The sequence below is a fragment of the Vulpes vulpes genome, chromosome 11, assembly GCF_048418805.1.
Source record: "Vulpes vulpes isolate BD-2025 chromosome 11, VulVul3, whole genome shotgun sequence".
NCBI lineage: Eukaryota > Metazoa > Chordata > Mammalia > Carnivora > Canidae > Vulpes > Vulpes vulpes.
This window is the reverse complement of record NC_132790.1, coordinates 18,112,243-18,133,003: the sequence shown is the minus strand read 5'-3', so window position 1 is coordinate 18,133,003 and position 20,761 is coordinate 18,112,243. Positions and strand designations below refer to the sequence as shown.

General features: G+C 58.9%; 1 protein-coding gene across 6 annotated transcripts in view; it reads left to right on the top strand.

Annotated features, from left to right (window-relative positions):
* The window catches only part of TUB (TUB bipartite transcription factor), a 63,302-nt gene that overhangs the window by 37,733 nt on the left and 4,808 nt on the right, over positions 1-20,761 (top strand). Inside the window, exons 1-11 of one of the 6 annotated variants that reach the window (XM_072725703.1) lie at positions 1,536-1,866; positions 11,307-11,358; positions 11,863-12,025; positions 13,938-14,081; positions 15,267-15,434; positions 16,427-16,548; positions 16,970-17,167; positions 17,495-17,607; positions 18,471-18,588; positions 20,095-20,193; positions 20,404-20,575. In XM_072725703.1, the coding sequence (XP_072581804.1) occupies positions 11,911-12,025; positions 13,938-14,081; positions 15,267-15,434; positions 16,427-16,548; positions 16,970-17,167; positions 17,495-17,607; positions 18,471-18,588; positions 20,095-20,193; positions 20,404-20,575 (1,249 nt within the window). In that variant the 5' untranslated portion in view covers positions 1,536-1,866; positions 11,307-11,358; positions 11,863-11,910. Of the gene's footprint in view, positions 1-1,535; positions 1,867-2,372; positions 2,651-11,306; positions 11,359-11,862; positions 12,026-13,937; positions 14,082-15,266; positions 15,435-16,426; positions 16,549-16,969; positions 17,168-17,494; positions 17,608-18,470; positions 18,589-20,094; positions 20,194-20,403; positions 20,576-20,761 lie in introns of those variants that run through there. The other 5 variants (XM_072725700.1, XM_072725699.1, XM_072725704.1 and 2 more) reach the window with 5 other exon arrangements.

Sequence of the window (20,761 nt, the reverse complement as noted above, 5' to 3'; positions counted from 1 at the left end):
GGGCACGCACAGCCTCTGCAGGAAGAGACATGGGGAGCTGTCTTATTTCTGCACCTCACTCTGCCTCCAGATTTTGCTCCCTTAGGACAGAGCCTAAAGTTTCTATTTAATAGATTCAATTACTTTAGGCTCCTGAGACCTTCCAGCTTGATTCTGATTGCTTTAAGGTGTCAGATCATTTGGGAAGAATTGGGGAGAGCAGCCTCAAATTCTGGAAGGGGAAGTCTTCCAGGCTCTAGGTGTCACGGAAGTGGTAGCTGCTGACTGCAGTTTGGGGAAGGATGGTCTGGAGTGTGGACCAGCCTCTTGTTGCTAAGTCCTAAAGGACAGAGGCCCTGAGGGTAGTGCTTTGGCCTCCAAGGCAAGAACCAGTCCCTTTCTGCTGATCTTCCTGGGAACCCGACAAGTGGAACCAAGGCCCATGCCAAGTGTCCCAGCAGGCAAGGAAACAGCTCTGTTTTCTGCCCTCTGCACCTCATTCTGGAGTGATTTCTTTGGTCTGCTCTCTGTCCCCTTGACAGTGATAGCTCTTGGAGGTTGATAAATAATCTGAGATAACAGCCTTCAGAGAGTATGGATGTTGTGCCAGGCAGAGGTGGATCTGTCCTGTCCTGCGCTCCAGAAACCTGCAGAAAGAGGCATGTGCGCTACGTGAACCATGCTAGGCAGAAAGGAGGCTAAGGGCAGGGGCTGTGGGCCCAGACTGTGTGAATCTTAGCTTCACCACTGGACAGCTCTATGACTTTGGGCAAGATCTTTGCCTTCTCTGTGCCCCAGTTTCTTCTGCTATGAAATGGGTATGATAATAGCATCCACCTCCTAGGGTGGTTGTGGATGAAATGAGTTATAGTGTAGAGAGCACCTGGAGCTCAGCAAATGCTCCAGACATTTTGGTTATTGTTTTTACAGTTAATAGCAAAGGCCAGGTGGGAAGGCAGGGAGAGTCCTGGGGTGGGGAGTCCTGGCTGTGGACCTAGGGCAGCAGGATGGGGCCTTCCCTCAGCCCAGCTGGTTCTTCTCTCACCCTCTCCCACCCGGTCGTGCAGTCATGCTGGCCTGTTTTGCACCAGAGGATCCCCACATGGACCCTCTCTGGCATGGTTGCAGGGGGCGCATGAGGACACCCACCTGGAGCATGGGGACTGTGCCCCTCGGCAGATCCCTGGCCCCTTTCCTGTCCTCTCCTCCCCAGCTGGGGATTCTCTATCTCTCGGCTATCATCATGCCATAGCTTGCTTTATAAGTTGGTGTGAGTCACAGCCAAGACCTCCTTAGTACTCAGAGACTTTAAGATGACCTTTGTTAAGAAGTTTTTGCCTCCTTTTACGTATGGCCTCTAGAAAGCACTTTGGAGGACAGAGACCTTGGTTCCGTTTCAGCTCCATCGCTTTGTAGCTTTATGTCCTTGGGCATCTTAGCATTACTGACGCTTTATTCTCCGGAAGTAGGAATAAAATACATGCCTCTCAAGGCTGTTGTGGAGCTTAAATAATATGAATTTATGAGGGCTGGGAATTCAATAGACAGCATATGTTATTCTTCTCTTGACTGCTACGGCTTAGAGGGGGGAAAAACCCGCTGCTGCGAGGAAGCAGCTCCCTTAACCAAAAAAAAAAAAAAGCCAAAGGTCCCCGTCCCCCCCCCCCCCCCCCCCCCCCCCCCCGGCCCGTGAAGACGGGGGTGGGGGAGTGGAAGGGGCAGAGCGGGGAAGGCCAGCCCAGCCTCCAGGCTTCGGACCTGCAGGTTTCCCGGGACCTCCCTCCGGGTCCTTTCAGGCCTCAGCCCCTTTCCGCACCGAAAGATCCCAGCCCCGCTGCCCCGCCAGCCCCCATCTGCGCCGCGGTTCCCATCCCTCAGGGGCGCTAGGTAAGCCGGGAGGCAGGTGGGAGCTAGAAACAGCCCCGCTGGGCGGGGAAACAAACTGAGGCTGGGCGGTCGGGGCGGCCGCCGGGGCCCAGGGTGGGCGCGGGCGCGGGCGCGGCCACGTGGGCGGGGCGGGCGCCCCGGGGTTGGGGGGGCGGGGCGGGGCGGCCCGGGGGGGGTCTCGGCCGCAGGCGGGCAGGGGCGGGGCGGGGCGGGGGGGGGGTCTCGGCCGCAGGCGGGCAGGGGCGGGGCGGGCGCCCCGGGGTTGGGGGCGCGGGGCGGGGCGGGGCGGCCCGGGGGCGGGGTTCTCGGCCGCAGGCGGGCAGGGGCGGGGCGGAAGCCGTCCCGGGGGCGGGGCCTCCGCCGCCACGCAGCGCTCCGGCCCCTGGGCGCGGGCTCGAGCCCCTCCGGCGGCGCCGGGCGGTGCGGTGCGGTGCGGAGCGGGCCGGGCCGGCCGCCTCCCGGGCCTCCCCCTGCCCCTGCACCCCCCGCCCCCCGCCCCCGCCCCCACGCGCGCACTCGCCCGCCGCGGGCCCGCGCACTCCGCCGAGTCGCCCATCGCGCCGCGCAGGCAGCCGCTCGCCGAGCCCGCGGCCGGGGCCCTGGCGTGCAGTGCGGGCCTCGGCGGGGCCCAGCGCCCCGGCCCGGGAGGATGCGGCCCGGGGCGGCCCGGGAGCTGAGCAGGGCCCCCGCGCCGGCCCCCGCGGGCCCCGGCTTCCAGAGCCGCAGCCGCCCCGCGCCCGGGAGACATGACTTCCAAGCCGCATTCCGACTGGATCCCCTACAGGTACGCGGGCGCCCGTCCACCTCCCCTTGAGCTCCGGGGCGCGGGCTCGGGGCCCCCGCGCAGCCCACACTGCGGGCGCGGGCTGGGGGCGCCGGGCCTTCCCTCCCCAACTTTGGGCCGCGGGCGGACCGGGCCGGGGGCGCCGGAGGGGCCGGACGCGGCCTGTGTGGGCCGCGCTGGGCCGGGCAGCGCCATGTGGCCGCCCGGGGAGCAGCGCGCAGCCCCGAGCCCCCGGGCCCAGCGCGCCGGGCCACACGCCAGTGCAGCCGAGCAGACTCCCTTGCGGCTGCAGGCGTGCACCCCCCCCCCCCCCCGGGGTGCGTTCGGGCCAGGGATGCTCCTGCTGGTCTGTTCACACCTCAGAGCGTGAATTCCTGGAGACCGTTATTCTGAACCAAGGGCACGGGCTGCTCATACACACATGCGCCCTGCACGTCCACACAGACGCCTGGGCGCACACAGGTGTACTCCTGCTCTCTGTGCACGTACACGACCTGTGTTCGGACAGTAGCTGACGCCCCCTCCCCACTCACAGGTACCATTCACATCGGAGACTCCGGTGCCCTCCATCTATCCCTGGACGCATACCAACTCCCCGCGCCAGACTGCCTGTGCAAGCACAGGAGCACTCACGAAAGCTCGGCTGCCCTGTGTTCCCAGACTCCGTGCTCTGTCCCAAGGATAGATGGGCCTTGCCAAGTGCCTGGGGGCCGGGGTGGGGGAGGGGTGTTGGGGGGCTTCTCACATAGGTGCAAGCCTTTTCCCCATCCACTCTTCATTCTCTCCATTACCCCTGGAATAGAGCTCATCGTCATGGCAGCACCAGATCCTTGGCCACCTATTGGCTCCTGGTTGCCACGGGCTACGGGGCTGTCGCTAGGCCTCCCAGAGAGGCATGTGTGTAAAATGGGTGCTGAACTGCTAAGGGCCACTATGTTATTGCCGGCAGAGGTGCACATGCCTGTGGGTTGTAGGAACAGACCCTCAGGACCTGCCCTGTAACACAGCCAGCTCTTGGGAAGGGACCTGATTCTACTCACGGATGGAAAATACTTCTGACAGAGCTCCTTGAGGAGTCTGTCCAGACAGCATCCAAAATGGAAACCGGCCGAAACCGCCTGAAGCTTGTTAAAAGCAGATCCTTTTGCAAACAGGCACCTGCCACTGACCTGAGGATTCAGGGTTTCTCTTGAGAACTGTTGTCTCTAAGCTCTTTGGGGGTTTTAGGGCTTCCTAAGTTAGAATTCGTGGGTGCCCCTCCCGCCAACATGCACACGTGCACACACACACGAGTTGCCCATAGGGTTTCCAGCAGACATCATGCAGTCACATTTCCCGAGTCTCCCATAGATCAGGGAGGTATTCCCATCGGGAGACTGGGGCTTTGCTGACTCAGAAGAGCTGCTACCCTGCCCCCGGCATCTAGGGCTAGGGGCGCAGGTAGTTTCTGGAGCATCCTGGCTTGACACATCTGTGCTGAGGACCTCCTAGAAGACCGTGCAGCCCCATGGGGTTAACCTTTCCTAGCCACCCAGCAGAAGTGCCTGTGTGGCGCCTTTGGGCTGAGTAGCCTCCTATGCTGTGGAAGTGTGAGTGTGGGGGAACACGTGGCAGGGTGGTGGCCACAGACTGACTTAGAACAGAGGGAAGGGACGGCACTTGTGGCTGTCGATACGATGGCGTGTTTAGGATTTGGCACACTAGGGGCCAGGCCAGATCATGGTTCAAGGAAGCCTCTTCCAGGAGCCAAAGACCAAAACGATGTGTAGATTAAGTGCACAAGTCTTAGAGAAAGCCTTCCTCTAGGAAAGGGGTCCCTTGGGAGGTAGGGTGGTCTCTGGGAAATGGCTTTGTCCTTCAGAGGTGCCCAGTGCACTGGCATCCTTGAAGGGGGTGATTTGGCACTTGCCTCAGCCTAGGCCCAACCACCTTGTCCCCCCATTCCTTTCTTGGGCCCATACATGCCCCCTGGAGCACAGAATCTTATCACCATGGAAGCCCATCCCTGAGGAGCAGCTTGGCACCCTGTGATCCTACCTGCTTGCTTTCCCATTGCTGTCACCCCTGCCTTCTTGCTCTATGGCAAGGAGGATGGTTCTCAAGCGGGGGGGTGGGGGTGGGGGGGGGTGGGGGGGGCAGGCCATGGTCCGAAGTTGCCAGAATCTCTCCTGCCTTGCTGGGGTCTTTCTGAGCCTGCACTGGACTTTGGGTGTAGACTTTCAGAGTGGGGAGACCTGCCTGAGCTGAGAAGAGGAGATGCAAATTGCCTCTCGCATGAACTGGGCTGCTGATTGCAGTAGAAGCCACATGCCTGTGTGATCACAGAAAACTGGGGCAGAAGACAGACAAGGCCGTTTACTTGCAGCTGAGGGGGATGGGCACGTGTGCATGTGCTCTGGTATGAGGTGTCCCCAGTGTCACAGCGTGTCAGAACTGGAATGTGGCATTTGGTTGAGGGGAGAGAGGTTGGTCGATTTCTCGTTAGCTCTCCTGGTGGGGATTTCCCTCCCTCTGGGGTGGCTGCACCTGCGTTCACTAGGCCTGGCTCATTTTCTTTGAAGCAACTGCCAGTTGGTGATAATCTTCTTAAGGGTAATTGTGGCTCAGTTTATAATGATCATGGATTAATCTCACATTCTGACTCAGAAGGGAGGCATTTAGTTTATAAAGTTGAACAATTGGAATTTTGTTTTGCCTTTTGTTTTTTTTTTTTTCTGTTATTACGACTGTTAATAATTTTCACTTTTGCCATTTTTCTCTTCGTCCGAGTTCTTCTTGCGTGTTAAATGCCCCTCGTTCCTGGCTTCACAGCCATTTAGGATTTGCAGGTGGAACGTTAAGAGCAAGGGAGTGATGGGCGGCCCTGTCCTCAGTGCTCTGTCTCCATGATCCTGTGGCCATTGCCCCCCATCAGGCCCTGAACTCCTGGAGAGCAGGGACCCCCTCTGGTCCTTGGCTGTGTGCCTGGCGTGACCCAGCATAGACAAGATGCTTACTACTTTGAATCAAAGAGACATCCCCAGATAGCTTTGAGGGCTTTCTGGCTTTCCCGGCTCCACACCTGGATTCTCAGCACGCCCAAGGGATGTAGTACTCTGCCCTCAGAAAAAGGAGTACTGCTAGAAAAGCATGGGCCTCGTCAGAGAATGAGAATCTCAGCTGGAAGGGCCCTTCCAGGCTGCCAGGCCCCATGTGAATGCTCTCTTCCATCACATGGCTGTGACCATGAGGAAGCTCTTCCTTGGGGTGAGCCTCAGCATGCCTCCGGGTTTTCCCTCCTCTAGGCTCTTGTTAGGGTCCTCCCACCACTTCAGACTATGCTTTGGGGGAGTAGAAAGACTGCTGACCAAGCAAGACCTGGCTCTTTCAGTTCTGCTGTGTGGGAAACCTCGGGGTACCCTGGATGCAAGGCCGGCCGCTTCTCCTCTGGCAACAGGGAGGAGGAGCAGAATCACACTACTCCCGTCCCAAGCCTGCTCCTTCCCGCGGGAGGAGCAGGAAACACAGGGTTGGTAGAGAGGCCTCGGGGAGCAGGGGCCCTGTGGGTACCCTCGGGTTGGTCTCTGCCCTTCTCAGGCACTGGTCTGGAGCCACATGCAGCATGGGGGGGGGGGGGGCAAGGGGGAGGCTATTACTTCCTTGCTTGGCTCCTGTTGTTGACCTTGAGTCCTCAGTGTCGTGAGGGACGGCTTTGGCTCACTGACTAGTCACCTTGAGGCCTCTGTAAATAGAACCCCAAAGCCTCATCAGGCTGATGTCAAGCCCTGTGTCCCCCACTCTGCCTGTGTAGGGAAGACCTGGGTTTGGGGACCCATATGTAAGACAATGACCTCCTCCTTTTAGGTTTCCATTGGCTAGACTCTGCTAGCTCTCCAGTGTTGTCTGAAGTTGTACTGTCCTCATGAATGGCGGTTTAGTATCGCTTCTATTTCGTGTCACCTCTAAGTCTGCTGAGAGACCTGCCTTGTCTTTAGGTCATCAATAAACACACTAAGCAAGGGTTGCTGGAAACCTCTGATTATGGCATGCTTTATTGTTGCAAAAATCTTTGAGCGTCATCTCATTGGAGGGGCGTGCCATTCACATTGCTTTATCTTGCCCACAAGTGACTGTCACTGGTCCTTGCGATTCCCTATGGAAGCCTGGCCATGCTGTCCTCCCAGTTTCCCCAGAGAGGTCTGAGGGCATGTGCCTGGACTTGCTGGTGGACTGGGCTTGCTCCTGGGGACCACTGGGTCTTCTAGCTCTTCAGCTAACCTGTCTTGTGATCTTACCTGGGGCCTACTAAGACTGGTTGATCTACAGGCTATGATTTCTTCCCCCATCCGAACAGAAGGCTGCATTTGCATACTTTCAACAACTCTCAAGTTTCCTTTTTGTTCCTTAGAGAGCACCAGCTGTGGCTCATGGTCCTCATTTGCATGACTGAACATTAAAATTATCTATGTTTCTTGCTTTAAAAGAGAAAGTGAGGTGAGGGATCAATTCTGGGATAACTTCCCTAGCAGTTCTGAGTCACCAAGTCAGGGCTGAGAGCCCAAAGCAGTTGTAATGCACTGGTTTGGGAGCCCGTGGCTGGAATGGGCTCATCTTGGGAGGCGGGGACTCCTTTCAGCACTGTGGGCCTCTTCCTTCTGGGGTGCTCCTGTTTTCACACCTGCTGTGTTCCCTGATGTTCCAAGCCGTCACTAGGCACAGATCTGGGCGTGCTGGGGTGAGGAGGGGTCTGGCACGGGTATGGGTCAGGTTGGGCCTGACCCTTTGGGTGGCCTTCCCTGCTCTGACAGGACATTTGCTTGCCTCCCTGGGTCCAGCAGGGGCAGAATCTTCTGTGAGTGGAAAGAATGAGGGCCTGAAAGGGTAGGGTGAATTGGGCATGAAGTCTGAGCCTGTCTCTAGGTAGCCTGGCCCCCAGGCTTCTGGTTGGTCAGCTCTTGTGGCCTAGCCGAGCTCACAGGGTGGAGTCTTGAGAGGCAGGGACCCGGCTTCCTAAATGTGTTGTCTGTGTCTGGCTTTTCCATCCCGGGAGAGGAGTGCCTCTGCTCTCATTTGTTTTCAAGCATGGTTTTCTCTCCAGACATCTGTTGGGCAACTTGGTGGAAGCAAGGGGATACGGAGTTGCTGTCTGCCTGGGAGGCCAAGGGGCCACCTCGTTGGCCCTGGGCAGGGTGGCTGGATCTATGGACACAGCAGACCGAGTTTCTGTGACCCCACAAGCCAGTGGCCGGTGCTTCCCTGGATCTCCCCGGTCTGGTCCCCAGCAGGAGGCGACTGTGATGAAGATGCCGCCAGGGTCAGCTGGAGGACCCATCCATCAGTGCCCTGTCTCCTGTCCGAGTCTCCTGGCGGGGCTGCAGCTGGCAGCCTGGGCTTGGCAGTGATTCCATAATTGGAGCCCGAGTTGTTAAAAAGCCATTACTGTCTCCTCTGTGGTTATCATTTAGTGCTGCCCAGAACGGTGCCCATCGGGCAGAGACAGGCGGGAGACAGTGTCAGAGAGAAAGGAAGGTGCTCCAGTGGGAGCTGAGGGGCAGGGCCGCCCGGGGGAGGGGGGCTGGGGCGGGGGCCTTCGCAGCCGGTTCTCCGCAGCCAGCCGCTGGGGCTAGCGGGGATTTGTTATCCGCCGGGGACAGACGTCCGCTTCAGACACGGTGCTGACAGGCAGGCCAAGCTCGTCCCTGCTGGGAGACCGTGGTCTCCTCGGACTCTGGCCGCTTTCCTAGAAACCAGGCCGGAGCAGGAACCTGCCCCACTGTACGGGGCCAGCGCACGCAGGTGCATGGACTCCCGGCCCTTCTGCGTGGGGCCTGCTCAGGCACGTTCTTACTCCCTGGGCACAGGTTGCTTCTCCCAGCTGCGCCCCCCCAGCCTGCATCCCCCCAGCCTGCATCCCCCCACCCCCAACCTTGCTGCTCCAGTGTGCCTGGGGGTGAGCGAGGCGGGGGTGGCTCTCTAGACACTTCTGGGGTCTCTTAGTTTTTGGACTCTCACCGGAAGCTTACCCCTTGTTCATCCATCTTTCTGTGAAGGCCATTGGTGAAGTCCATTCCACCTAAAATCCTTCCGGATAACCAGCAGTACTGAAACCTGCGGCTCTAGGTCTTTCTGCCCCACCAGCGAATGGGGGTGGGGCCAGAGAAAGAAGAAAGCAGCCTTCTTGCCTAAGCGTGACAGGTGGAAAGTCCATGGCAGTGGGACAGTAGCCTGGAGTAGGAATGTGCCCCCCACCCACCGTGCAGATTAGGACACTAGAGGCACTGGGCAGCAAGGCCACCACGGCTGGAGCTGCCTCTGTCCCATCGAGCTGCCACCGTGACCCGGCAGTTCTGGAGGCAGCTCTGCTCATGTCAGTGTAACTCTCAGGTGGATGTCCCCTGTCCTGCATGCCCCTAGATGTTTGCGTCAGCACCATAGAAGGCGTCGTCTTTGCCCTGCTCACCAAGCTCAGTACCGGGATGACCCAGACGACTGGCCCTGGCCCTGCCCTACAAAAGTGCAAGTGACTCACATGCTCCCAGTGCGCCCCGGAGCGGCCTCCTGCTAGCAGGAAGCGGAGCTGGCAGGCTCGTGGAGGTGACATGGGCTCCTGTGGCCCGGCCACTAGCACATGACTGGGATCACAGGCTACCGTGTGTGTACCCAGCCCCGGAGCTTGGCAAGCGGAGTGCAGTTGGCTGTCAGGCCCCGTCCTTCCTGTCAGCCAGGTGCCGCGTGGAGTTCAGACGGCGGTTCCTGTCCATGTCCTGCGGGTTTTAAATGCATACGTGTTGCTCGTGCAGCAGACCCCGGCAGACGGTGGTGTTTGCAGAGCCTCTGAAGTCTGTGGGAGCAGATGATTTGCCCTGGCGTCACTCAGTCGGGCCAGTGACTTGAGGTGCAGACACCAGTGGCAGGGTTACAGCCCTCAGACCTGGCGGGGCCCCCGGGCATCTTGCTCCCTCCAGTAAATGCATCCTTCAGAACTCTGGCTGCCGCCCTCCGGCCTGTGGCGTCTGCTTTCCCTGATGTGGCACTCACTAGCCCAGCCAGCCTGAATTTTGAGGAGCTGGTTCCCTGTCGCCTGGTCCTGGCAGTGCCCTCGGGGTCCCTCGTGCAGCTCTGGACTCTTTAAGGTGGACTGGAACCTTGACTTAGAAGCACGTCTGTTTAGTAGCATTTTCTCTCGTGTTCTGGCAGCCAAGCATTTTGGAGAATAAGCCTGGGAACAGCCCCGGATCACAGGCGAGGCTCCTCTTGAATGCAGAGCAGCCCGTGGGTATCGGGGAAGGTGTCCAAGTCGGCGGCACAGCTGCCAGTTACAAGCATCCAGTTGTCCTAGGTGGTGGCCCGGGAGGCGGGTGGTGGGCTGAGTAATCCACCGACTTCCTGCCACCCTCAGCTGGCTCCCCCAGCACGCGGACACACAGCTAGTTTGGATGAGCTGAAGGGACATTGCAGGTCAACGATCCTTCCGGCCAGAAAGAGCCGCTGTTGTCAGGAGGAGGCGGAACTGGCCATTACCTTGTCTTCAGGGCTGCTTGCCCTCATCTCTCCTCCTTACACACATACCATACTCACCTGCTCACAAGCACACCCACCTCTTGCGCAGGTGTTCGTATGCATAGACATGCAGGTGTGTGCTCACAGGTTGATGTACTCCTATATCTGGACACCTCCCAGTGTGCGCGCACACATGAGATATACTTAGGGCTTCACGTGCAGACCTCATGTACTCCGGCTGCCTATGCAGGTACCTACACAAGGCCTGGTTCAGAGGCAGGCTTCAGTATAACTGGGCCAGGGGTAGTCTGGGGGTTCCCAGGGCTCAGATCCTCAGGCTCCATCCCTACTCCCTAACCTTGGCTTTTTAGAATTTGGGCCTACGTGTCTCGTGTGTGTGTCTTGGACTAGAAGGAATGCTAAGTGGTTGGAGCTCCCTAATTGCGCTTATCTTCCGGGGAGGCAGGTCCAGTCTATGTGAGATGACACTGCCCGTTCCAGGACCTTTAGGGACTCAGGAGTTTAATGCCCTGGTGCCCCCACACCATATTGGCTGGTTGCTGGGCAGTGCACTGAGGTGCTGCGTCTGCCTGCAGACATCCCCACCGGCCCTAGTCCTGCCCGCAGGGACTGGCTGGTCGTTTAGCTTCACTCTCCCAAATGAGGGGCCCTCTTTTAGAGGGGACATTCCACTACCTGGAGAGCCAGGAGGTTGACTACAAAAGAGTCTGCCTGAAAGGATCCAGCCTCCTCCAAAAAGGATGGAAAGACAAGGGAGGAGCTGGTGAGATCAAGAGGGCCTAGAGCAGATAGGCACCTAGGTCTGAAGCCCAGCCTTGGGGCTCGCTTGCACCTGATGCCTCTGGACAGGCTTCCCTGGGTCTTAGTCATGTCCCTGCTCGTAGGCCCAAAGGGAAAGTCTACTCCTGTACTTCCGGGCTGAGCTAATTCCGTGGATCAGTGGGGTTCCCAGCAAGAGAAAGCTCCTAAGGTGGCAAAGATATAGCACACACCTCTGTCTGTAGCCGGATAGTGGCTCCACCCTTCTTGCCTCTCCTGTGTACCTGGGAGTCATGATGAGAGAGGTTTAAAGAACCCAGATGTGCCAGGGGCGGGCTCTGGACTCCTTCCTGGCAGCCTACGGGCAAGTCCTGAGTGCCCCCCTCTCCCTCCGCAGTGTCTTAGATGATGAGGGCAGCAACCTGAGGCAGCAGAAGCTGGACCGGCAGGTGAGTGGGGCCGGGGCCACGTGGCCGGACAGTCAGCACTTACCATTCTGGCCAGAATCTCCAAGGGTGAAGAGGGAGGACTGTCTCCTTTCCGGGAGGTGACCCAAGCTAGTGGGAATGGGGGTGGGGGGTGAGGACAGGCTTTTGCAGAAGAAAGCAAGCTCTCTACCAGCTCAGCATCAGCACTGCCCCAGAAGCCAGGGCTTTTCCGGGCAGGCAGCTGGGTCCCTGTAGTCAGAGCACTGGACGTCTGTGCCGTGGTCCTGCCAAGGCAGCTGCCTGGGCCGACTTCTGCCTCCTTTTCCTGGACCCTGAGTCTCCAGGTGCTGAGGGCATGAAGCCGTGGCCCATAGAGGGCCGTGGACCCCATTGCAACCTCTAGGACCGAGCTGAGTGAGCAGGGCCTTCTCTTTGGTCCCCGTCGGGAGCCTGCCCTCTGGGTGGAAGTGACAGGCTGCCCTCTCAGGGCCCGCCAACTTCTGTGCCTGTCCGGTGCCTCTGTAGCGGGCCCTGCTGGAGCAGAAGCAGAAGAAGAAGCGTCAAGAGCCCCTGATGGTGCAGGCCAATGCGGACGGGCGGCCCAAGAGCCGGCGGGCCCGGCAGTCGGAGGAGCAGGCCCCCCTGGTGGAGTCCTACCTCAGCAGCAGCGGCAGCACCAGCTACCAAGGTACGGCCTGCCCTTGGGGCAGCCTGGGGAGGCCCCGGTGCCCTGGCCTCACACCCTGACACTGCTTTGGGGCCCCCCGGGGATTTCCTGCCGGCCGGGGCAGGTGAAGGGCTCCTCCATTCCCCATCAGAGAATGCTCGGGCCCAGAACCCCCTCCAAGCCCAGGCAGAGGGCTGCGGGCCCAGGGAGGCTGGGGCCCCTGCATGCGCTCGGGCATCCGGAGGCCTTGGGAGTTGCAGAAGTAACTGCTGTGCAGTTGCTTTGACAGGTGTCTCTTGAGCACCGACTGTGTGCCCGGGGCAGGGCCAGGCCTGCAGAAAGACTGCAGCCCCCCTGCAGAGTGGGTACCACCCAAGTCAGGAGACTGTTTCTGGTCACGCCCCTGTGGGGCACCTGCTCACTCGTGACTGTGCGCAAGTCTCCTCCCCTCTCTGGGCCAATTTTCTCCCTTTGTCAAGTCGAGGAAATCTCTGTTTTGGGGCTTTGCAAACTGAAGCTGCCATGGTGTGTTCCGCGGTCCAGTCAGCTGAACGCTGATCCCCGCCACCGAGACTCCAGGCCATGGGGGGTTAAGGGGGCTGGGGGGCTTGGGGGGGTGGTGCTGCTCCTGCTCCGGGGCTCTGACCTGAGCACCGCCCACCCCCACCTGCGGCTTTAGCCGCCTCTGCTCTGCCCTCTGCTGGCTCTTGGCGTTAAACACAAGGGCACCATTTCCAGAGGATGATGGGGGAGTTTGACCTGAGTCAGAGCGGTTTACCCCGGCAGGCAGTTTTTCATTGACCATGCTCGTTCATATATTCACTTCTTAAATATTTGTTGAGGGGTCACTTTGTGTCAGGCTCTGGATTAGAGGCTGAGGGTCCTGGGTAAGCACAAAGTGTGGTCTCTGTTCGTTCAGGGACCTGAAGGTCTGGGGGGGCGGGGAGTTAAACAGGTAGTCACAGGTGTGCTTTGCAGGAAGAAACCAGGCTCTGTAAGTGAACAGCAGAGAACCTGCTCCCAGACTAGGGCCAGGGAAGGCCTCCCTGAGGAAGTGACGCCTGAGCTGGAATCTGCAGGTCGAGTGGGAGTTTAGTTGGGGCCAGAGGGCCGACGTCAATAGGACAGCCCAGGCAGTGGGACAACTAGAGCAAAGCCCCGGTGGCAGGAGGGAGTACAGTGTGAAGAGCCTGGTGGGGCTGGGGCTTGGAGTACTTGAGAGATGAGGGGTGCGTAGTTAAGGCCAAGTGGAAGGGAGCTGGAGGGGCCAGACTTGCAGGAGAATGTTGGTTTTCATCTTATGAGCAATGAGAAGTCGTTCAAAGACTTGGAGCAGGTTGGAGTTCTGATGTGTGGAGACTTTGGAGGCCACCCAGCTGTGACTCTGTCAGTGTGTGCAGCCCCTTGTAGCCCGGAGTTGGTCTCCTGCTTGGGGGCGGGGGGGGATAGCGGGGCATCCCAGGCTCCCCTGGGCCTGTCCCATGTGGGCCAGCACAGGCTCCCTGGAGTGCTGGCCATACTAGTTCTGGCTCTTCTAGGAGATGCAGCCTTGTCTGTCTTCACCACCGTGAGTGGCCCACATTCTCCCAGGCTTAAACAGTTTGCTGGTCCAGAGTTTTGACTGTAGTGCTTCTAGGTTGATCCTGGTGTGGGTCAGCCTTTTGACTGGATCACACCGGGCTGGGGGAGCCACCTCCTTCCAGCCCGGCCTGCCTTGGGCGCCTTTGCCTTGTGGAGATGGGTGGTACAGAGGCCCCTGTAGGGCTTGTGTGGTGGTGGGGCCCTCGGAAATGTGCTGAGAAGTGAGTTCCACTGGAGTTCTGGTCTCACCTTGGGCCCATGTCTGTCTCTCTTTCTATCTCTCCCTCTCCTTCCTCCCCCCCTTATCTCTCTCCCCCCTCCCTCTCCCTCCTTTGGGCTCTCTCCTGAGCAGTTCAAGAGGCCGACTCGCTTACCAATGCACAGCTGGGAGCTGCCCGCCCAACAGCACCAGCCTCAGCCAAGAGAACCAAGGCAGCAGCGGCAACGGGGGGCCAGGGCGGGGCCTCCAGGAAGGAGAAAAAGGGGAAGCACAAAGGTTGGCTGGCCTCCACTACAGCCCTCCTCAGGAGGCCTGGCTCCCACTGGAGGGTTGGGGGGAGGTTTCCCCTCCAGACTTGGAGGTACAGGATGGAGTGGGAAGCCTCAGTGAAGGCACAGATGGCACCCAGGCCCTCACCCAGCTGCCTCAGGCTTCATGTGGCTCCTGGGGTTCCTGGGCTGGCTCCCCATGGTGCCAGGAAGTGAGGTGCACTTGACTGTATACGGCCCAGGAAGTCCCTCTGCCACCCCACCTGAGCACCCCCCTCCCTCTGGCAGGTCTCCCTGCCTCCCTAACAGCCTGCCCCACACGTGTGCGGTTCTCACCGTGGCCATGTGGGTTTTCTTGACTCTGTTCTAGTCCTAAGTCTGCTTGCTGGGCCCCCAGACCAGTCTATTCTCTCTCTTCCTCTCTCTCCAGCAAAGATCCCTAGAGATTAAGGTGGCTCCTGCCACAGGTCCTGTTTGTGTCCCCATCCCTTGGGCATGGGCAGTGACTCCCAGGCCTCTGGGACTTGGTTGGACAGTGCTGTGTCAGGGTTCCTGGGCTTCTGGAGCTCCCTGCAGCATTTGGGGCCTAGCCTAGCCAGGCAGGGCGGCTGCCACCTGTGTGGGCCAGGCCTTCTGTTACGTGGGCACCTTGGGCAGACGGAGATGGGATGAGCGATCTTCCATTTGGGAAGGAGCATGGATGCCGACCCCCGTCTTTTTGAAGAGGCCCCCATATGTTTTGAACGATGTCTGTGAGTTACGGTTTGTGTGTATTTGTCCGTGTGAGAGACGATCAGCGCTGACAACCAGGAGCTGGCCGCGTCTGCGAGCGAGTGGTGGCCTTGGCCGTGGTCGTGATCCATCCTTGTTGGCCGTCTTGTCTCTTTCACCGTGCAGTTGGCTTTGTAGATGGCTGTCTTCTGCCTGGGGATCGAGGCACTGCGACCCTCAGCGACTAATCTGGGGGGACAGCAGAAGAAACGAAGCCCGTGTCCCTTTGTAGCTTATCAATCATTAAGAGGCTGACGGCAGTCATTAGTTTTTTAAAAATGTTTTGCAAATAAAATTTTGCAGAGGATTCCCCCCCCATCCCTCACCCACTGCAAGGGTGGGTGTCTGGGAGTCCGGGCTCTCCCCCCTCCCCCACCCCACCCCCTCCCCCACGGGACTCAGGAGTGTCCGTGGCCTGCAGGCACCAGCGGGCCAGCAGTACTGGCAGAAGAGAAGTCTGAGGCCCCAGGCCCGGTGCAGATCCTGACTGTGGGCCGGTCGGACCACGCCCAGGACGCGGGGGAGACGGCAGCCGGTGGGGGCGCGCAGCCCAGCGGGCAGGACCTCCGTGCCACGATGCAGAGGAAGGGTGAGCCCCGTGGGGGTTCAGTGACACCCCCAAAGCTCAGTCCCAGATTCTCAGGTGCACCCCTCTTGGGAAACATGGCCCTGGTAGGGGGCACAGTTGGAGATCCGTGAGCAACGGGCATAGGGGCCCCTGATAAGGCCACATTAGGGAAAGCGTGAACTAGGGAAAGCAACCATTGGGCAGCCCGGCCCTGTCTCGCCGCCTCCGTCTCCTGTTCCCGGGGACGCGCAGGTTTGGAGGCAGAGTTCCTTTTCCTTTAGTTTCTTTGAGAAAGGTCCTCTTACAGAGTGTTTCCCCAACATCTGCTGAGCTCGGGGAGCCAGGCCAGAATGCCAAGGGACAGGGCAGGTCCTCCTGGGAAACCTGCTGCCCAGAGAGTTTCCCCACCATGAGCCCTGCCCCAGGGACCCACCAACACAGGGTGGCAGGGCGAAGCCCGGCAGTGCCACAGGTCCCAAGAGGTGAGGTCAGGGCCAGCTTCCTGGAGAAAGGGCCATTGGGGCAGCGTGAGGCTGGGGGCAGCATTCCAGGTGGGGAGACCTGTGGAGCCGAAGGCTGCAGGCAAGCTGGGGAGGAGCCCGTGGGCCATGCACTGCAGGCTGGGCGCGGAGGGAGCTGGCGCCTCCAGCCGGATTGCACGGCACGGGCCGCCGGAGCCTCTACTAGAAATGAAGCCTCCCAGCGCAGGGTCCGCTCCACTCACGCCTCGCTACCCAGGAGATGGGCACTGACTGCTGCAGAGGGGGGTGTCCTGGGAGGACTGAGCTAAAGCTGGGGAGGGGAGAGGGGGTTACCCCCTAGGGATGGTGACCCACCTCAGCTCATGCATGCCCTTGAGAGAACGTGTCCTTGCATATATTTGGATGTGTGTGTGTGTGTACGCACGTGTGTACATATGGCCGTGTGTGTACGGGTGACTCAGGGCTTCTGAATGGGTATCTGGGCATGTGTGTGTGACCACTTGTCCCTTCCCATTCCTCTGCCTGGCCCAGGTGTCTCTAGCAGCATGAGCTTCGAAGAGGAAGAGGAAGAGGAGGATGAAAATAGCTCCAGCTCCTCCCAGCTAAACAGCAACACCCGCCCCAGCTCGGCTACCAGCAGGAAGTCCACCAGGGTGAGGCACTTCCCTGCCCAGCAGGAGTGTGGACAGCAGGCTTCAGAGGTCCGATCGTCCAGGTTGGAGGGGAATGGGAGTGAAGAAATGGAGAGTTGGCTCTCTCAGCACCGGGCCTAGGTACTCTCAGGAGCTTTTCTGGGTGGGTCCCTCCTGTCCTCCTGTCCTGCCTCCCCTTCTCTTCAGCCTGGCCAGGAGTGGACAGGATGGCCCGGAGAACCTGCTCACGTCCTCCATCTCTGCCCAGGGATTGCTGAGGTGGGGGGAGGGCCAAGGAGCTAGCTAGCTAATGGCTGACCCCAGGGCCAGGATGGCCAGACCCACGCCCCAGGAACCCTGCAAGATGGGTTCCCACCATATCAGGGGGCAGCTTTGGATCCCAGACCACCAGCTGCAGTTGCTCGGGGTCTCTCCCCTGTAGGAGGCAGCCTCGGCCCCAAGCCCGACAGCCCCAGAACCCTCGGCAGATGTTGAGGTCCAGGATCTCGAGGAGTTTGCACTGAGGCCGGCCCCCCAAGGTATCACCATCAAGTGCCGCATTACGCGGGACAAGAAGGGGATGGACCGGGGGATGTACCCCACCTACTTCTTGCACCTGGACCGCGAGGATGGGAAGAAGGTGAGGTTGGCTTGAGCCTGCGGTTTCACCTAGGCAGGCTTGAGGTGCTGTGGGCTGGAATGTGACTGGAGGCCTCAGGTCCAGCACTGTCCTTTCAGTTCACCAGAGGGACAGAAGTCTCCGTGCCTGGCTAGGGCATACCTTTGTGTTTACTGGGGCATCCTTGTTCGTGTAGCACACGTGCATACACTCAGGAGCTGAAGCAGGGAGAGGCGTGGGTGGGAGTGGCACCCAGGATGGTACCTGACCAGAGGCTGGGCCTGGAAAAGAGGTCACCTTTGGGAGGCAGCCCGAATCTCTTCAAATGACCTTGCTCCATTCCCCAAGGTGTTCCTCTTGGCGGGAAGGAAGAGAAAGAAGAGTAAAACTTCCAATTACCTCATCTCTGTGGACCCAACAGACTTGTCTCGAGGAGGGGACAGCTACATCGGGAAACTGCGGTACTAGTGCTCCCCCAGGAAGCTGGTCGGGGGGAAGGCAGGGCCACACTCCAGAGAGGGCATGTCTTGTCCCTGAGGGAGATCTAGGTCGGGGTCAGACCCTCTCCTAGAATCCTCTCTGTCCATCAGCTCCAACCATAGGCCCAGGTCTATGCCAGCCTAGAGCACACTTGGAGATGGAGCTCACATACCCTACCGAGCTGCTTCTAGACAAGTAGGACACAGGCCCACCAGGAGGGACAGGTCAGACCTCAGGAAGTCACTGAAGATGTAGGCCACCAGGGAAGAGCTGCCTTGGCCTATGCCCCACGGTCAGTGCCAGAGGGAAGGGCTGTGAGTGAGCCCTTGAGGGAAGAGAGAGCAAGCTTGGGGTTGAGGGAAGGTTCTGAGTTAGGCCTCGGGGAACAGAGTGCCAGATTTGGGGAGCATAAGTCCAGTTTGGAGGCAAGGATCTAATGCTAGAGATGGGGCTGGATCAACAGTCACAGGCTGGACCCGAGACAGGAGGTCATCTCCACTTTCCATGGGATGGTGAGTGTCCTCTACGGTCTTGCCAGATGCCCTTCTGCTTGCTCGCCTCCCAGGAGGGGAACGCTCCTGTTCCTCCAGGGAAACCTGTGGAACCCAGATTTATCTCCTGGAATTTCCTTCTCTGAACTAAGATGCCCACTGATTCTGTTCAGAGCAAGTCCAGGCCTTCTGCCCATGAAGCACCTTCAGAGATGGAATTCAGTGTGCAGTGGGCTCCCGGTCTGCTCCTGGCCCAACCTAGAATTTTGCAGGCTTCTCTTGGGGCAGACTGAGCTGTTCCCTGCCCCAGGGCAGAGGGTGCATGATCATCTATTGATTGCCTGTCCCTTCAGGTCCAACCTCATGGGCACTAAGTTCACTGTTTATGACAATGGAGTCAATCCTCAGAAGGCATCATCCTCGACTGTGGAAAGTGGAACCTTGCGTCAGGAGTTGGCAGCCGTGTGCTACGTGAGTTGTGCATTCCTGGGTCTCTGGTCTCCCAAGTTAGACATGACACTGAGGACTTGCCCACTCTGTGAGCTGTCCCATCGGTCTTTGTGAGTAGACAGCACTTTACAGAGTTGGGCTGCCCTGTGTTGGAGTGGCCCATGCGTGTCCTCAGAGCTCAGCCCACAGATGACCATCTGCTCCGGGAGCTCCGGGGAACCTGGCTGAGCTCTATGCAGCCCAGACTGGGAGTCTCCAGGAAAGGAAGCAGGAGGCCTGAGTTCTTGTTGGTACATCCTTCTACCCCTCCCTTCAGTGCCTGGGCCCTGCGCGTAATCATCTCACGGAATTCCTGACCTGAGAGCTCAGTCCTATTTCCTTCTTTCATATAGATGAGGAAGCTGAAGCTCAGAGGTTGGGTCACTTGCCGGTGTCACAGCTAAGTGACCAAACTGGAATGTAAATGCAGGGAATTTCTCTACCTTATTTTAAAGTGAGAGATCGGTACCCCCATTAACCTGGGCATGGGTACTTCTTAGGGGCCAGTTGGAGAAGCCATAGCTTGTTCTGTGTGAGCCTCTGATGCCACCTGCTGGTCACCTTTGGGAGGCAGCCCGAATCTCTTCAAATGCTTGTTGAGCCCCGAGGCACCGAGGAGAGGGGTAAACAGGAGACATGGATTTATACCCTTATGGGACCTAAACCCCTAGTGAGGGAGACAAGCTAAAAAAAAAAACAAAACAAAACATTTATAAGCAAAATAACGTTCCTGATAAACATGAAGAAGAGACCGTAAAGCAAGGGTGTGAAATGTTCAGGTGTGTGTGAGCTTTTCGTGCAGATGGCAGGGAGGGCCTCCCTGAGGTAGCACCTGGGTGAAGCCCAGGAGGAGGGGAGAGCCAGCCACGGAGGCATAGTGGGAAACACGGCCAGTGCTGATGGCCTGTGACTGGCATGCCTGGGGAATCTGGGGCGGGGGGGGGTGGCGAGGGGGGCAAGTGCCGGGGAGAGGAGAGGGGCTGTACCACAGGAGCCTCACAGTCAAGGTAAGACCTTCAGTTTTTAACCTGAGTGAACAGTGGAGGCAAAAGCTGTGACAGCGGGCCTCCTTGCTGCTTTGTGAACAGACGGGGCCGGGGCAAGGTCAGAAATAAGGAATCCCGGTGATGGCTGTTACTGTGACCTCGGGTGGAGAGGTGCTGGTAAAAAAGTGGTCACATTCAAGAGAGTCTGAAGGTAGAGTTGACATCATCTTCTGCTGGGTCAGAAGTGGGTTGTGAGAACGACTCAAATACATCACCTGAGCACACAGAAGAACTGAGCTGTCAACTGAAGCCAGGGAGACTAAGAGGAGCTTAGAGATTCGGGAGCTCGGTTCCAGACAAGTAAACTTTAGAGATGCCGGTTAGACGTTCAGGTGGCAGTGGTACAGACTAGCCCATCAGCTTTAGTCCCTTCCACCTGGTAGGTAAGTAGAGTCCCTGGTAGGTAAGTAGGGGCACCACTGTTGCATTCTCTATTTCCCAGGAGACAAACGTCTTGGGCTTCAAGGGGCCACGGAAGATGAGCGTGATTGTCCCAGGCATGAACATGGTTCACGAGAGAGTCTCTATCCGGCCCCGAAACGTGAGTCTCCCCCCAACCCCGCCTGCTGCCGCCCCGGCGTCTGGGTGCACGTCTGGGAGCAGAACTGAGCTGCTGGGGGTGGGGCGGGGGCACATGGCATAAGAGCCCGAGCTCTAGGTGGAGGTCTAGGGAAACTAGGGATCCTACCCCGGGTGGTGGTGCTGCCCCGGCTCGGGGCCGGGCCTGACTGCGGCAACGCTGCCTTCCCAGGAGCATGAGACGCTGCTGGCCCGCTGGCAGAACAAGAACACAGAGAGCATCATCGAGCTGCAGAACAAGACCCCGGTCTGGAACGACGACACACAGTCCTATGTACTCAACTTCCACGGGCGCGTCACGCAGGCCTCTGTGAAGAACTTCCAGATCATCCACGGCAATGACCGTGAGTGCTTCTGCCCTTACTCCTTACGGTCCCCGTGACACCCAGGGCCTTTAGCTCAGGGGTCAGGTCACCCAGCCCTGCCTTTATAGGCCAAGCTCAAGGACGTGGGTTATACGGCTTCCATCGCAGGTCAAGGACTCTGACCCTGGGACGGTGGGGGGCCCCTGGAAGAACCTTCCTTAGAGC